The sequence below is a fragment of the Hemiscyllium ocellatum genome, chromosome 5 (assembly GCF_020745735.1).
Source record: "Hemiscyllium ocellatum isolate sHemOce1 chromosome 5, sHemOce1.pat.X.cur, whole genome shotgun sequence".
Lineage (NCBI taxonomy): Eukaryota > Metazoa > Chordata > Chondrichthyes > Orectolobiformes > Hemiscylliidae > Hemiscyllium > Hemiscyllium ocellatum.
The window spans coordinates 40068565-40085850 of NC_083405.1; the positions used below are offsets into that span (position 1 = coordinate 40068565).

Below are 17286 nucleotides of genomic sequence, written 5' to 3' on the forward strand. Positions count from 1 at the left end.
GCTCCTCTAGAATCAGTTCAATCTCATTAAACACCTGTAGTTTTATTGTGCAAAGGTGAAAAAATGGCTAGAGAGCAAGTGTTGACTAATGTCTCCCTTCTCCATGGTACAACTATCTTTTACAAAGAGCCATTGATTTTTGTAGTCACTGCCCCGGTACATAAAATTTGAACGAATTTACCTGTGTCTGTAGTCATTCCTGTTTATGCACTTAACTTGCAAACACCTATATATTAAGCAGGAAAATGTGAGCTGGCATCCTAGGTATCCAGTTTAATTGGGATAACGATATGCAAACAATGTGGGAGTAGCCATGCATAGAGGACTATGTTTTTTATTTGGTGTTTTTCAAAAGCCGTAGATTGAGTGAGCAAGAGCTATTTTAAAACCAGTACAGGTATTTGAAAAGTCTACCTTCACTCACTCCATGTGGATTCCGACCTCTGACCTTTTACCTGCTCTCAACCTGTTCATCGAGAACTGTTAACATGACCGTGGTTGCCACAATTTCTCTCTTTCCCTCATCACCAATTCCAACTTCCCTCCCTGTGAACTGCTTGTACTCTGTGCTCTCTGATCCAACCCCAACCTTGTAAATAAGTCTGCCAACACAGGTGGTCATGGCAGACTGGCCTCTACAATGCAAAGGCTCAGAGTCAGCTCTCTGATACCTCCTGTCTTTCTCCCCCCCCCACCTCCCCGGAGCATGGAACATCAGGCCAATCTGTCCATTATGGTCACTAACCTTATTTCTTCTGGTGCCTCCAAACTGATGGTCTCCCAAACCCCAACAGCTTGCTTCTACCTTATTTCCAAAATCCATAAACAGGACTGCTAGGGCAGACTCATTTTGTTTCTACCTGCCCCTGCCCCACAGAACTCATCTTTACCAACCTCGAATCAATTTTATTTTCTTCCCTTGTCCAGGACCTTCCCACCTATATCTGTGATTCTTCTGACGCTTCAGTAGTTTAAAAATTTCCAGTTTGCGGTCTCCTGTCGCTGCCTCTTTACCAAGGACATGCAATTGTCTTTACATGTCCATCCCACCAGGATGGTTTGCACCTCTGGTAACTGAACAGCTTGTACCTCAGAACAACTGACAGAGAAAGAAGTGTTTAGTTCTTCCTTATCTCGAACAGTCTCTCTGATCTCTGCAGTTAAGCTCAGTGTAAACCTGAAGAAAATCAGCCTACAACAGCGTCAGAGACTTTGTAATAAGTAAATTGACCATTTTGTGTATCTGCCCAACCCATGGAAGCAGCATCTGGAGAAAAGTAATTAAAACTGAAAAAAATGACAAACAACGTGCTGGTCAGCAGAAGAGTTAAAAAGTTCACATCCGCACGTGAAATGATTCAACAGGATTACTTTCAATTAGTAGTATCTGGTGCTGACAGTTTATAGCTGTTTACCTGTCGTTGATGTCAAATTGCTTCTGAAATAGTAATTTGTAGTCTGTGTGTTCTGTCAGCTGTCTGAGGGAACTTCGCATTTTTTTTCCCTAAAATCCTTATGATGACTCTAGGAATAGCAGCCTGGTATGCTGTGCACTTTTGATCTTTATATTTAGTAAGCTTTGGAGGCAGTACAGAGAATGTTCACTGATTTGATCCTTGGGGTGAACTGAAAAACAAAACTTCCAGAGACATCCCCTTCCCTTTGCTACGCCAGATTCATATACAAGAGCAGGGAATGCATTCCTGAGAGATCTCAATCCTTTAATGTCCTGTCCAAATCAATCAAACTTCATTGTATTTTCAACTTGCTATACTGCACTCTCTGTGCTGTCTTCTCCAGATTGGGAAGGTCAAATGTAGATTGGGTGACCTCTTTTGTAGTTCATGCAGGTATGACCATGAGCTTCTGACCACGTGAAATTTAAATTCTTGGCTTCTGACCTCTATGTCCTCTGCTTCTCATGTTGTTGTATTAATGAAGTACAAGACAAACTTGGCACACATCAGCTTTCAGGAATTGACATGATGTTCAATAATCTAAGAACAGCCTCTTACTTTTTAGCTTTTGGATACAGGGTCCCTCAGCCATTTCCATTTCCTGCAAACATGTTTTGGTTCCTATTCCATTGTCATCACCTTTCATTTTTTTCCAACATTGTCTTTTTTTGTTAAGTGTCTCTGCCATTGCCCATTCTCTTTGCTGAAAGGAGGCATGCAATCTAAGATTTTCATCTCTTATTCATCAGGACAGAATCACAAGAATGGCAAATCTCCAAGAACAATAATTTATAACTCTTATTGGTTATCATGTGGACTCTGCCTGTGTAGTGGTAGCATTGCCATGGATAAAAGATTGGCCAGTTAACAGGAAGCAGAAGACAGATGCAAAATCATACATGGCATGTTGGCAAGATATAATAAGTGGTGTGCCACGAGTATTGCAGATAGGACCTCAATTGTTGCCATTTATATAAATTCTAACCTGAAGAGATGGAAGGAAGGAAGGATGATCGCCAAATTTGCTGATCTCGCAGATGGTTAGGAAAATAAATTTGAACATGAGACTCCAAAAAATATAAATAGCTGAAGTGAGTGGGTAAGGATGTGGCAAATAGAATATAATATGGATAAATTGTGTAATTTGTCTAATTTGGAAGGAAGAATGATAATCTAAATGGTGAGTTTGTAGAGTCTTGAGATGCAGGGGCATCTAGTTGTCCTTGTGCATGAATTGTAAAACCTTAGTCTGCAAGTACAGGTAATTGGAAAGGCTAATAAAATGACACCATTTATTCCAAGTGAAATTGAGTACATGTAGGGAGGTAATGCTTTCGTTACTGGTGAGATTTGTACTTTGGTGTACTGTACACAGCATTCTTTCAGGAAAAATAGAAATGTGTTGGAAGTAGTTCACAGAAGGGTTACCAGCTTAATACCATGTTTGAAAGATTGCCTTATGAGGAAAAGTTGGACTGACTGGGCTTTTATTTTCTACAGGTTAGAGTAAGTGACAACTTGATTGAAACATACAAGATTCTGATGATGCTTGACAGATGAATATGGAGGCTGAACAATGGCTCAGTGAGCTTTGTGCCTCATATCATCAGGGACCCGTGTTTTATTCTACTCTTGGGTGACTCTCTGTGGAGTTTTCATGTTCTCCCCATGTCTGTGTGGGTTTCCTGAGTGTTCTGGTTTCCTCGCACAGTCCAAAGATGTGCGGTTGGGTGGGTTGGCCGGGTTGGCCATGCTAAGTTGCCCATACTGTCCAGAGATGTGTAGGTTAGATTGGTTAACCATGGGAAATGCAGCGTTGCAGGGATATGGTTGGGGATGGGTTTGGTTGGGATACTTTCAGAGGGTCTGTATGAACTTGAAGGCGGAATAGGTGGTTTACAAACTGTAAGGATTCTATATCATTTCTTTATGGGACAATTGAGAACTGGTGTCATTGTTTGGCAAATATTGATTTTTTTTAAATGTAAAACCAATTATGCAAATTTTTTCACAATGTTAGGAATCTCTAGAATTCTTTCTCAAAGGATGGAAGTGGAATCCTTAAATATTTTTACCAGGGGGATTTAAGGGGTTTGAAAGGCTATTGGGAAAGACACAAATTCAGACCTTGAAGTTGCAAGTGATCAATCACTATCTTACTGAATGTCAGGACAGGCCCATGGGCTTTCAAACAAGGGCTGCCCTTCTCCTGCTCCTCATTCACACTTATGAAGCTTCCAGCAAGCTTAAATGTGAGCACAGCAGTTCATGCTCAAATTTCTGGACTTAAAAAAAAAAGCTGGAAACTACAGGTCAGGCAGCATCAGCAGAGAGAGACAGAGCAAGCAACCTAACTTTTTTTTGAGTCTGGATGACTCTTCAGAGCTGACCTGAAGTGTGGAGGGGCAGCATTTATGCAATAGTAGGAGGGAGTGTTGGAGTGCTGGGAGAGAAAGGATGTTGGTAGTGGACATTAAAGTGATGAGAATGTGAGAATGGTGTGTCTCTCTCCCAGACTGGAAAGAACAGACTGTGTTCCACTGCGGTGAGGAGATGGAACAGGACATGGTGACAGAGAATGCAACAAGTAAAGCTAAAAGAAATGGAGGTGAGCTCACAATTTGAAGGTGTTGAACTCCATATTAAGTCCAGAAGGTTGTAAAGTGCCTAGTCTGTAGATGAGATGGTTTTACCTCCAGTTTGCGCCATGATCTATTGGAACATTGCAGCATGCCAAGGAAAGACAAGTGGGCATACAAGCCGGATGCTGTTAAAATGACCGGCCATGGGAAGGTCCGGCTTCATGGTTCAGCATGGACTGGAGGTGTTCCACAAAGTGGCTACCCAGTCTGTTTGGTTTCTGTAATAGAGTTGGCCATGTTAGGTGCAGCAAATGCAATTGACCAAATTAGTGGAGGTACTGGTGAAATGCTGCTTCACCTGGGAAGATTGTTTAGGCCCTTTGGATGGTGAGCAAGGAGGAGGTGAAGGGGGTTAGATGTTGCCATACTTTGACTTTGCTGGAGTTAGAAATTCAAAATTCTATCCCCTTATGGGAGACTGGAAGTAGTTTTCCACTGAGTTTTGAAATATTTATGCATAATTTGTATATAATATTTAAAATTGTTCCTTTTTTGACAGACTGAATTCAGATAACTGATCCAAATGGTCTGAATATACCTGCTTTTGAAAATGAAGTTTCTTTTGAACTGCGCTTCAGCGTAATCGAAGGTTTTCAGAACAATCCTCTCTCCTTTCTGAGGTAAGGGATTTAATTGTATGATGGAGATAAATAAAAGCTTGAGTGATTACAAGGTATCAGTTGTCTAGTTGACTATGTAGTGAAACGCTGGGTGGGTTTAGAGCTGCAGTGTCAATCTGAAGATTACACAAGATGTTTCTGAAGTCCTTGGGTGACTTCATAAAAGGTAAACTAGACATGTTAGAAGCAAACTTTAAATGGTATTCAAAACTCAGCTTAACGTTTTCAGTATTAATGTTGTTAATAACTTTGGTTTTCTCGGGCACAAGTATTACCCTTTTTATTCAACCTGATGATTTTTAAAAATCAGTTTCAGCATCGGGAGTAAAATATAAAGCGCATTAAAGGCATGAAAATAATCTTTTTGTTTGAATCATGCTTTCTTATGCCATGCCTTGTTCCAATGTATTTAACTTTAAGGCTGTAGAAGGACTTTGTAAACTTGTTTGTTTCTGAAATTGCTTATTTGTACTCTATTTAAAATCTGTCACTATCTGAATGTATAGTGCAGAAGATATGCTTTGAAAAAATCATCAACTCTCTAGGTTTACCTGTAACGGATATATAAGGAATAAATTAGGATTATTTAATTTATTTGTAATTTGTGAAAAGCTACATTTAACATTTTATATAGTGATTATTAAAATGATTGAGTTTCTACAATTAGGTGGTATAACATTAATAACCAAGGCTGTCAACACTCCTTTGAGACAGAAGTCTACAGAAGTAATTTGTTTCGGTATATTTCTTGCAGCTAGTGCTTGCAGACCTATCTTAATCCAGGGCTCTTTCCTTTTTGACTCTCTCGGTTCTCTGATTTATTTGTTGCATCTATGTGCAAACTTGTTTCCAGGTGTAAATCATTCATCTGTTCTTTCTGGATGTTTGCATGGTTTTTGGTTGTGCTGTCTGACCTGGTTATGGGTGAGCTGGATGAACTGGGGAGACCAGGCAGATATTATCAGCATTGTTCCCTCATTCCCAAACTTCAACTCCCAAGACATAATTTTTTTAACCCTTGAGGATGCACTGCAAAGCTTTGTGTCATCCATCACCCCCCCCCCCCCCCTCCCCAGTCGAAGCAAAATGCTCAGAGAGACAATATTGTTTTACCACCTCCATCTTTATTCTGGCCCTGGAGGGGGAGAGAATAATCACTATGTGCATAGGAACATCAGTTCTGTCTTTTCTGGAATGGCAATTTCTTAATGCATCTAGATGAGGCAACATAAATATGAATTGGGTGACCGTTTCAGTCAACAAGTATCAATAGCAGAGACCAAGCCCTTACTGTTATACAATGAATGTTCTTAAACTTGTTAACTGGATTTATACAATGGATACTGTCCCTTTTGTTAGCTGACCTTGCATACTGTTTCCAATATTTTTAAATGACTACAATAATGACTGCTTTTCCACCTTGCTAACCCACTACCTTTGCTTCCAGCACCCCATTGTTAACTAATTCCTCTCTGATCTGAGGCATGCTCAGCAGAACCCCTTGTTTGACAAAACTCCAAACTTAAACTCTTTCCCAGCCTACTTATACCCTATACACATTATCATTCCCTCCTTTTACAACTTAGAAGTTTATGGATTGTATAAAACTTGATAATGTCATAAATAGTGAACAGAGTAATAGACCTCAAGAATTCAAAGAAAGTTGAAATAGGCAGACACAATGTAGTGTAATTAAATGAGTAACGTCTGCCCATTTTTAAGTATATGGTTGCCAGCAGTTCAGATTTCTTTGTGGAGTGATGCACAGGGAACAATCTGAATGAATTTTGTTTTCAGGTTGGATTTTACTGAAGAAGATTTTGGAGGATTGGAGGGGATGAGTGGTTACTAAGGACTGTGAATTTGGAAACTTTTCTGGTGAAAGTTTTTTCCACATGGGAGGATTCTTCTGTAACAGACTAGCGATTCTTTTTGTTATAATCACCGCATATTGCGTATCAAGGACTGTTTGGATCTTGGCTGTCAGAGTCTTATGAAAGCTAGTAATGTCTTCGGTTATCATGAAGTAATAAAAGGAGGGAATGAGAATGTGTATAGGGTATAAGCAGGTTGGGAAAGAGACAAGCTGAGTTTTGTGAAACAAGAGGCTCAGCTGAGCATGCTTCAGATCAGGTAAGAACTTACAGTTAACAATGAGGTGCTGGAGGCAAGGATAATGGGTTAACGAGGTGGAAATGCATTCATTATGTAGAGCCATTTAACAATATAGGAAGCATTCAGTATGTACGGTCAGTTAACAAGGTGAAAAGTAATCATTATGTGAAGGCAGTTAAAGATAAGAACACTCATTGTGTAACAGCAGATGGCTTAATCTTTGCTATTGATGCTCGCTGATTGTAACAGTCATCCAATCAATATGTATGTTGTCTTATCTGGATGCTCCTCCCTGTAAAATGATGATATAATTCATTAAGACACTGCTATTCCAGAGAAGACCGTGAACTCCTGTCTCTGTACACGTGGGCAATCGTTCTCTCTCCCTTCAGGGCCTGGAGTTAACATGAAGGAGGTGAAATTATACTGTGTCTGAGTGTTTTGCTTCAGTTTGTGCGCAGAACAAGATGATATTTATTAATAACGTTTTTCAGGCACAAGGAAAGAGGATTGGTATGTTTGTCTCGTGTTAGTATGTATAAGACAATGATAGGTTCCTGATGAAGGGCTTATGCCCGAAACGTCGAATTTCCTATTCCTTGGATGCTGCCTAACCTGCTGTGCTTTAACCAGCAACACATTTTCAGCAATGATAGGAATACAGTGTAGCAAGTATACTAAGACACAGACTGTAGATGGCACACAGTGAGCATGATCAATCAATTCATAAGATTAACTACAAAAGTCACACCTTGACTATTTATCTTTTTCTGGTAGCCTGTTAGTGAACAAGGAAAACTTGCCCTTAAAATAAAGGTCCTTCTTTCATTTGAGATAGCAAATGGAAGTCTGAATTTTGCATAAGTCTCTCTCAATCCAAAAGATTCATAAACCCACTACTGTGAATTATAACCTTCCAAGATGTGAGTTCGTGGAAGAACAAGTTTGATTGATGTTGGTACCTTTTGCGATCTCAAGTTGTCCAAAAGTGTTTTACAGCTAATTAATATTTCTGAGATATTGCTGCTATTGCAAAATGTAGAAAGGTAACTGCCAATTGTGTCCATCAAACTTTCAACAATGACCAGATGATCTTATAAAAGTGGTATTGTGTAAGGTGCAATCATTTGGCTGGGATGTCAGAAAATTTCCATTGCTCTGTAAAATAAATAGTTTGTGTGTATCTGAGGGGGGCATACAGGACCTGTAGTTATATCTCAACTGAAACTTTTTCACCTATGACAGTGTTGCTCTTTGCAGGTTAGAATTTCAACCTAGATTATCTGCTCAAATCTGTAGAGTGGAGCTTGAAACCACAGCCTTGAGTTGGCTGCAAGCAGTCTACTATCATGCCAAGGCTTGGCATATTCAAATGATGAGATTCATTGGAGCCAGAAGAAAGTAACTATCTTTTTGAATTCCTATCAATGCTGCTTCCCTAGATTAGGAGAAGCAGACATAGTTTGCAGCAACTTGGTTCAGTTCCTATTAATATTAAATAAGCATTCACAAGTAGCACTGTGACATACATTCTACAACATTTGGACAAGCCAAGCAATCTTGTGCCAAATTTAAATTCTTCACATTTTGCTACTTTGTCATGTCTTATTCTTGCACCCAGCCCACGTTAATAGAATGGAGGCTGATGATCAACCCTTTTTCTTTTGGCTGCTTAATGTTATCTTCACATTTATACTTCCTTTTACCTTTTTTTTTAATGTTTGCACTGTTGTTATATTTCTGATCTGTGCATTCTGTGCTTGCCTGTGTAGAATGTGTTATTATGATCTTGTTGCATAATTTTTGACCTGAACTCTGGAGACATAAATTCAAGTAGAAATGTACTAGCATTGTTGAAACATTTTTTTTGTTTTCCTGAAAGCAGGAACCAACCCCTCTCCCCAACTTCCCTCTTCTCCCCCCACCCAACCCCACCCCCTCCCCCAAGCAAAAATGAAAACCCAAAAATTGCCCTCACGGAACTAAAATGAGTTTTGCTGTAATCAGGAAGTTATTGGCTGTGCTTCTCAATTAATGTATGTAGTTGTTTGAGTTTATCATGATCTGTTGTCCACTAATTTTCATTAATACTTTGTTAGTTAATAAGCAATTTTTTGTGATTTTAATTAAACACTGTTTCATAACTTTTATTTTCTTTGGAAAGTAATCCAGTTCTCATTAAAGACTAGCCAAAATTGTTTTCTGTATATTTAACAATTGGGTTCATGCCATCATTTAAGTTTCATTCTAACTTTTGTTTTTTACTATAAGGAGGAAAGATGTTGGCCATAGACAAAGGGGTGGTGCAGGAGTGGCTTTCAGAGTTTAAGGTAAGTTCTTATTATTTCAGTACTAATATTTAAATAAGCAAATAGTCTCAAGTGTTTGTCATAATTTTTTTTTACTTAATATATAAATAGGCACTGAATCCCGACCTCTGGATTACTGCCTTTCCTGAATACTGAACTTAGATAATTTTGGTGTCAAGTGAAGAGTGGAAAGATGATACATAGAGGCATGAAGTAAAGCTATTTCTTTGAAAAAGATGCTAAAATGGTGGGCAGGGTGGGGACAATGTTCTTTTTTCAGATCGCTTAGATGATAATCTTGACCTGCTGTTTACAATTTCCAGAGGAACAGTACAAGAGAAGGGGGTATTGCTGGCAGGAAATAATTCTGTTAGTTGACAATCTAAACAAGATCCCAGGGAATGCAAAAAACTGCCTTTTGAATGTATGTTTAAAAGTGCAAAGTATGCTTTGAGCAACTAATGTAAGTTTTCGTTCCCACCAATTTACTGGCAGTTAGTTTTCTGTTGTGGTGAAGGTTTCCTCCCTTTTTTTTAAATAATGGAGTCGTTTAAATAATTGACTATGGAGGGGATTTGAAGAAAAAAGATCATGGATTAGCAAGAATTGAGCTTCACAATAAAAGTGCGCCAGCTGAAGAAAGATGCAACCTATGACAATAACTTTAAAGGTCTTGATTGGTGAATAAGCACAATAAGTTGTATATAAATAATTGAGTATTTACATTTCAAGAAATAATGCAGTGTTTTGCATCCGATTAGTGTACAGTCTAGGACCTGGTTTAATTTTGTTTTGCAATGGAAGTATTAACTTCAGAGGTGCAATTCCTTTCTCGTTTTGTTAGAGCTAGAAGCAAACAAGGTGGATTCGTATAAGCTGTATAGTGTGTATGGGGGAAATTCTGGGTCCAAGGACGTATGGGGGTTCCTTTTTTTTAATATTGTGGGTAACATCAAATGTCGTGTGCATTTGATTTTAAAATCTCCTTTTTAAGGGAATGGTTAAACAAAGTTTGCAGTACAGTTTTTCATGCTTCATCTCTCATCTCCTTGCAGCAAGATTATTCATAAGCAAAATTTCACATCCTCTTCGGATAATGTTAAGTGCATAGGGAGCTAGTGACTGCTGTTGTGATGGGTGGTGTCAAGATCTGGGGGAGGGAATGCGCATTGAGTCAGAAAGAGGTAGATGGCGAGGAAGCAGGCATGAGTGAGAAGTTGATGGGTGTGAACATTTTGGGAAATGTTTGCAAGTCAAGTGTGAACTTAACCAATGGTTAGAAACTGATGATGGATGAACTGAACACCAAATTTTGCCTGTTGTCAGTTTGTGACAAGAGTAGTGCAGGTTTAACATGTACTTAGTTTTTCCAATGTTTTTCCAAGGTTCAGCATGTACTCTTTTTAAGCATGTTGGAAAAAAAACTGTGAATATGCTGAATTATGAACCAAAAAACACCGTGTTTATTGCAAAGTTATTTTCACTGTGAAATAAACTGTGCATTGCGTGTTTCACTCCAGCCACACACTTGCCTATCCAATTTTACATTTTGTGATGTAGCAGCATTTTTTTTAAAAGCTTTGATCCTCGAGACTCTCTGCTGGAACTGATATCTATCTATACCATGGCTGTTACTGTGATTATTCTTTCTGAACAAATCAGTCTGAAGAATGCAACCATGATGTTGCCGTTGCACAATTCTCTGATGCATGGAGAGTGTTGCATAATATTTCTGTAACCAGGACTGGTTCTGAATTTGGTATGGTTGTGGGTGGAGACCGATTAGATTCTACGTTGTTTCTTTCACTTAGTGCAAACAAAATTTTAGCTGTGACCAATTTGCACAGTTAGAAAACCACAGTAAATGATTCAAACAGCAAGGACGTCATGAGAGATCCCCTACCTTTCTAGGAATGCTGTTGTGGTATGGGATGTTTTTGTGTCCTGTCACCACTGAATCCTCCAAGACTCTGAAAGAGAGCAGAGCTGACAATGTTGCATACCCTCCGTACTGCATTTGAGTTGACAGCTTAAATTCTAGTGACCTGATTGTCGAAGAACAGAGCCGACAAAGGTGTTAAATGACTCCCCTTCATGTTTGTTTTTAAGACCTTATCAGGACTCTGCAAGATGGCAGCAATTCTGTAGAACTGCTGTGGACAGCTCTGCCTAACAGCCAAGGCATACCGGTGTTTTTTTTGCCATCCCTGGCCAACTTATGTGGTGGAATTATTAGTTTAAAACCTTACAGAACACACATTTGTTAATATTTGGGAGTGGGACGGATGCCAAAGGGAAATGGAGCAAGCAAACCGAAGCAGGGAGGACACTCCCTTGCAGCATCAGGCATACCAAAGACTGCAGCAACAGCAACCTCTCTGAACCCCCCCGGGGACCTGACAGACTCAAAGGAAATGGCTGCGGCGATGGAGAGACTTAGCTTGAAAGTTGTGGCTGCGATTGAGGAAATCCGTGGGGAGATTTGTGTCCAGGCCCAACCTATTGCATCCATGCTGCAGAAGCATGAGCAGGAGATCCAGGGCCTCTGGGAGAGACTGGAAGAGATGGAGGGTCAGACTAAGACCTCGGAAGCTGTGATGGAGTCCTCATCCAGTTGGATCCAGGTGCTGGAGCGAGAGGTGCGGGCCTTGCAAAACCATATCAACGATCTTGAAAATCGAGATCGGAGGATAAATCTCCGAATTATCGGGCTCCCTGAAGGTGAGGAAGGTGAACAGCCAGTCAACTTCTTTGAAAGCTGGCTGCTGAAGTTTTTGAGCCTTTACATTGAGTCCAGCAGGCTTCAGATTGAAAGGGCACATCGTGTTACATTGTACAGGTCTGGGCCAGTGCAGCGTCCCCGCCCGGTCCTAGTGCACTTCCAAGCAAAAAGTACTAGAAGCCTCTCGATTACTGGGAAATGATCTGCAGGCACTTCTGTACAAGGGGTCAAAAATCATGTTTTTCCAGGATTTCTCAGCAGCTGTAATTTTGAAAGAGGAAGTCCTTCGATTAAGTTAAAAAGAAGCTGAGGAACCTGGGCATCCAGTACTCCATGAGGTACCCCGCAGTGCTGCGTTTCTGCCACAACGACTCAGTTTATAAATTTGACTCGGTGGATAAGGCTAAAAACTTTGTGGACACTTAAAAATAGAAGGATTGGCCTGGAGAATATAGTTAATGTTTGTTCTCTTTTCTATCTTTCCCCATGTTTTCCCTTCCTTTTTTATATTCCTTTCTTTCTCCCAAATAATTTCCTTTTTGGAAAGGGGGCAAAAGACTTTGGAATAAGTTGTTCCTTTTTTTTAATAACTGGATTTTCTGATGGGAAATTTTATGGATGTTCTTTGTTGTCTCTTCCCCTTTTTTTTGTTTGTTCTGTTTCTCTTTTAGTCACAAATAGGGGTGACATGAAGCCAGGGATGGGTGGAGTGCTCATCCTGACTTTGTCTTTTTTTTCTGTTGATTGATTTAAGGATCATCTCCTTGTTTTTTTTTCTTCTGGTCTAAGGCTGGGGCACAGGTTCGAAGGAGCTGTGAAGGAGGGGATGGGTAGGGTGAGTGCCCCCTATGGGGCATTCAAGGTTCTATAGTTGGTTTTCTTTGTAGTTTTTTGGTAGTAATAGTTGTTTATAGTTATGGTAGAGTAGTTTTTGTCTATATAGTGTTTTGATTCTGAGTCTTTATTTACTTATACTCAGCGCTTTGTAAGCAGGGTTCTCCCTCTGAGGGGTTCAAGGGTGTCTGAAAGGGGATATGACTAAGTGTCTTATTAAATAGTGCACCTGGAACATTAAGGGAAGTCATTCACCTATTAAAAGGAAAAAGGTGCTTTCCAGCCTTCAGAGGGAAAGGGTTGATATCACTTTGTTGCAGGAAACCCATCTTGATGACGGGTAACACCTGAAATTACCACAGAGGGGTTATGACCAGGTATTCTTTTCATCCTTTACTACTAAAAGTAGTGGAGTGGCAGTACTTATGCAGAAAAATCTTCCGTTCACATTATTAGAGCAGGTGAAAGATGAGCAGGGACGGTTTGTGATACTTAAAGCCCTGATACATGGGAAGAAATATGGCATTTTAAATGTCTACAGTCCTCTGGCGCAGTCCCTCAAATTTTTTGATTACTGCTTTCTCTAAGTTGAGTGCTTTCAGAACATGGCACATTATTATCGTGGGGGAGATTTTAATTGTCCTTTGAATCCGACAATGGACAGGATGCCTTGTGGACCCCCAACTATTTCTTCACAGGCTAAGCTGGTGGCTGACTTATGCGAGGAGTTGGGGCTGGTGGATATTTGGAGATGCCTTCACCTTACTGGCAGGGACTTCACCTTTTTTCCCAAATCCACATAAATGTCACACGAGGATTGATCTCTTTCTGGCTCCCTCTGCTCTTCTGGATCCGATTTCTGAGTTGTAAAATTGGGAATATAGCTATCTCTGATCACGTGGCAGTATATTTGGAGGTTAAGGCCAAGAGTGAAGGGCTATGTTTGAGGCATTGACATTTGGACCCTTTTCTCCTTAAGGATTCCAAAATTGTGGAATACTATTTGAAGGAGTTTCAGGAATTCTTGACTATTGACTCGGGCATGGCTAGTAGTCCGTCCATGCTATGGGAGATTGCTAAGGCCTTTGCGAGGGTATTAGCTATTTCCTATTCGGATAGCCGGAAACGACAGAAGGAGGAACAGCAGCATCTACTTGAGACGCGACTGAAACCTGCGGAGGCAGCACATTTTGCATGGCCTTCGGTGACTAAGCTACAGCGGATCACGGCCCTCAGGGCTGCCTTGAATTCAACACTGACACAAAACGCAAAGAAAGAACTTGCTTTTGCTAGACAAAGGCTGTTTGAAGATGGGGATGGACCAGGGAAGTATTTAGTGTACCTGACTAGGAAAAATCGTGCTCTGCAATCCATAACTGCAATCAGAGACAGCACCGGGGTCCTTGCATACGATGCTAAAAAGATTAATGACGCATTTCGGAGCTTTTACTCTGAATTGTATCAATCTGAAGGTTGCGAGGACAGGAGGGCTAAAATGGAGACCTTTTTTAAGAACCTGGACCTCCCAGGGGTGACCTTGGAACAGGCCTCTCTCTTTAATGCCCCCTTGACAGTTCAGGAAATACAGGAGGCAGCTAGGCAACTTCACAGTGGGAAAGCGCCCCGCCCTGATGGTCTTCCGGGTGAGTTTTATAAGGAGTTTATAGGGATTCTGTCAGGGCTGATGTTGGAGATGTACAATCACGCCTATATGCATGACTGCCTACCGTCTTAGAGAGAAGCTAATATTTCCCTAATTCTTAAGAAGGGAAAGGTTCCTGATGATTGTGCCTCATACAGGCCCATCTCGCTATTAAATTCAGATTTCAAGATTCTGTCCAAGATCCTGCCGCTGAGATTGGAAAAGGTGTAGTCCCATATTATTAAAAAAGATCAGACAGGCTTTATAAGGGGCCATAGGTCCTCTAATAATATTAGAAGGTGGCTGAATGTGGTCCAAGTTTGGCAGCAACGATCGATTCAGGGATTGGTGATTTCCTTAGATGCAGAGAAAGCATTTGACCGGGTGGAATGGTCGTACCTTTTTTATGTCCAGGAACAGTTTGGGTTGGGTGGGGTCTTTGCGAGGTGCATGGAGGTTTTATATCGCCACCTTCTGGCCGTGGTCATCACCAACAGTGTGAAGTCTGGGAGTTTTATGATTGGTAGGGGTAGTCGGCGAGGCTGCCCCCTCTCACCGTTGTTGTTTACATTAGTGATAGAGCTGCTGGCAGGAGCTATTCGTCAGAACGTCCACATAACCGCTCCGGAATTGGAATCGAGGGCACACAAGATGACACTGTGAGCAGATGATGTCCTTCTGTTTTTATCGAACCCGATCACCTCCGTACCCCATTTGATACAATGTATCAATTCATTTGAGTCTGTTTCAGGATATAAGATTAACTTTGCAAAATCAGAGGCTATGCCTTTGGGGAACCTTAAGGATGTGCCAGAGGTTGAAGGTGGCCCCAAGTTCCCTTTTATGTGGTCATGGCAGGATTCTGGTACCTAGGCATTTTTATTATCCCCACCTTTGATCTGTTATTTCAGACTAACTTTGCTCACTTGCTCGACAATATTAGGCGAGATCTCCAGAGATGGGAGGCACTTCCAATTTCATGGCTGGGCCTAATATCTCTCATTAAGATGAATGTTCTTCCTCGTTTGCTTTATCCCATGTGTATGCTCCCTATAATGTTTCTCAGGTCAACGCTGCAGAAGCTTATGGGGTGGTTTGGTTCCTTTGTCTGGCATCGTGGGCGGCCCCTCATCAAACTTACTAAATTGTAGTTGCCTCAAGGAGGGGGAGGAGTTGATTTCACAGATATCAGGAGGTATCAATTGCGTTCCCTGCTGTCCTTTGTCTGCGATTGGGTAGGTAACGATCCAAACTCAATATGGCTGGATATCAAGGCTTCCCAGGCAAAGTGGCCTTTTATTAACCTGTTGTTCATGGACAAGATGAGGACAATTATGGACCATTGCCGGAACCCCATTGACATTAGTACAGTCAAGGCATGGAGGGCGATGTGTCAAAGTGAGGGTTGTTTATCCAAGACTTTGCCACTTACACCTATAGTTGGCATGCCAGGGTTCCGACCAGGGACAATGGACTTGGGGTTCAAACTATGGGCAGTGAGAGGAGTTTCCAGTTTGGGAGACTTGTTTGAGAGGGAGTTTATGATGTCTTTTGAGCAACTGAACCGCAAATACGGGTTGCCCAGCAAAGATCTTTTCCGTTTTTTTTCAGGTTAGGGATTTCGTTCAGAAGAGTACACTTCTCCCTAAGCCCTATAAACCCGATACAGAGAGATTGTTGCTACGTTCCACAAGCACTCTTTCAGTTAGTGCCCTCTACCACCTGCTGGGTGGCAGGGCCTGGCAGGATATTAACCGGTTATGGGAGGTCTGGGAGCAAGAGCTTGGAGTGGAGATCTCTTCTGAAACATGGGAGAACATATGGGAGAAGGCTCAAAAGATCTCAATCTGTAATAGGTCATGTGCTACCGAGTTAAAAGTTCTGCACAGGGCTCATCTGGCACCAGACCATCTGGTGAAGTTTAAAAAAGGGGCATCTTCAGTGTGCCCCAAATGTAAAATAAGTGTAGGTTCTCTTACCCATTGCTTCTGGACATGCCACAGGCTCCGTGTTTATTGGAGCGCTGTGGCGGGAGAGATGGGGAGGGTATTGAGGACTGAGGTTAAAGGCGACCCGATATCTCTCCTCTTAGGTCTACCGAATTTACCATCTTTAGACGGGCATGGGAAGAAACTATTTAATCTTCTTGCATACTGTGCACGGAAGAATATTCTGATGAACCGGGTGTCTGAGAACCCGCCAGGCTTGCTAGGATGGCAGAAATTAATTATGGAGCACATTTTCTTGGATGTTTTTACAAACATGGTGGACCACAAAACAGACCATTTTTGTAAGACATGGCAGCCCTGCTTAAGTTATTTGGAAACAGATTTGTCAATTGTCGTAACTAGGGCGTTTATTTAACCAGGATGGTTAGATTTGTCAAGCTCTGGGCCATGGAGGGGGTCTCCTGAGTTAATACGGGTATATACATACACAATACTCCCGTTCCTCTGTTTGGGAGCTTTGTGCCGAGCATAGCTGTTCTGTATCTGTGGGGTTTTTTTCTGTCTTTTGCTTTTTTTTTGGTGTTGCTTTGCACAGTGTTCGGGTTTTTTTGTATTAGAGGGTAGGGTAGGTTAATAGTTAGGAGACAGTAGTTGTATTGTTTTTGTTTGTTTTTCTTTTTTATTATACTGATTTTGTTATTGATTTGTATTTTTCAATAATTTTATGTTTGTAAAATTTTTAAAAATTTGCTAATAAATATATTTACAAGAAAGAAGACCTTACCAGATGCAGACCAGGTTAGAAATATTAGACAAGTCAACTATTTTTGTAATATCCCCTTAATGAAAACTAATACAGTTGCTTGTTTTTTCTTTGAAAATAAATCTGTTATGATTGTAACGTGCAGAGATCACTGCTGTGGATAAATCAAAGAACTACACTTTGCTGGAGATCTGAATCAAACTCGGTAGATTTAGTAACATCCATGGTGACAA

At 40.8% G+C, this 17286-nt stretch overlaps 1 protein-coding gene across 5 annotated transcripts in view; it reads left to right on the forward strand.

Annotated features, from left to right (window-relative positions):
* Window positions 1-17286, forward strand: part of hycc1 (hyccin PI4KA lipid kinase complex subunit 1) — a 75496-nt gene that overhangs the window by 9457 nt on the left and 48753 nt on the right. For 3 of the 5 annotated variants that reach the window (XM_060824702.1, XM_060824699.1, XM_060824704.1), the window contains 2 exons: window positions 4599-4719; window positions 9106-9164. In XM_060824702.1, the coding sequence (XP_060680685.1) occupies window positions 9114-9164 (51 nt within the window). In that variant the 5' untranslated portion in view covers window positions 4599-4719; window positions 9106-9113. Of the gene's footprint in view, window positions 1-3972; window positions 4066-4598; window positions 4720-9105; window positions 9165-17286 lie in introns of all 5 variants that reach the window. The other 2 variants (XM_060824700.1, XM_060824703.1) reach the window with 1 other exon arrangement.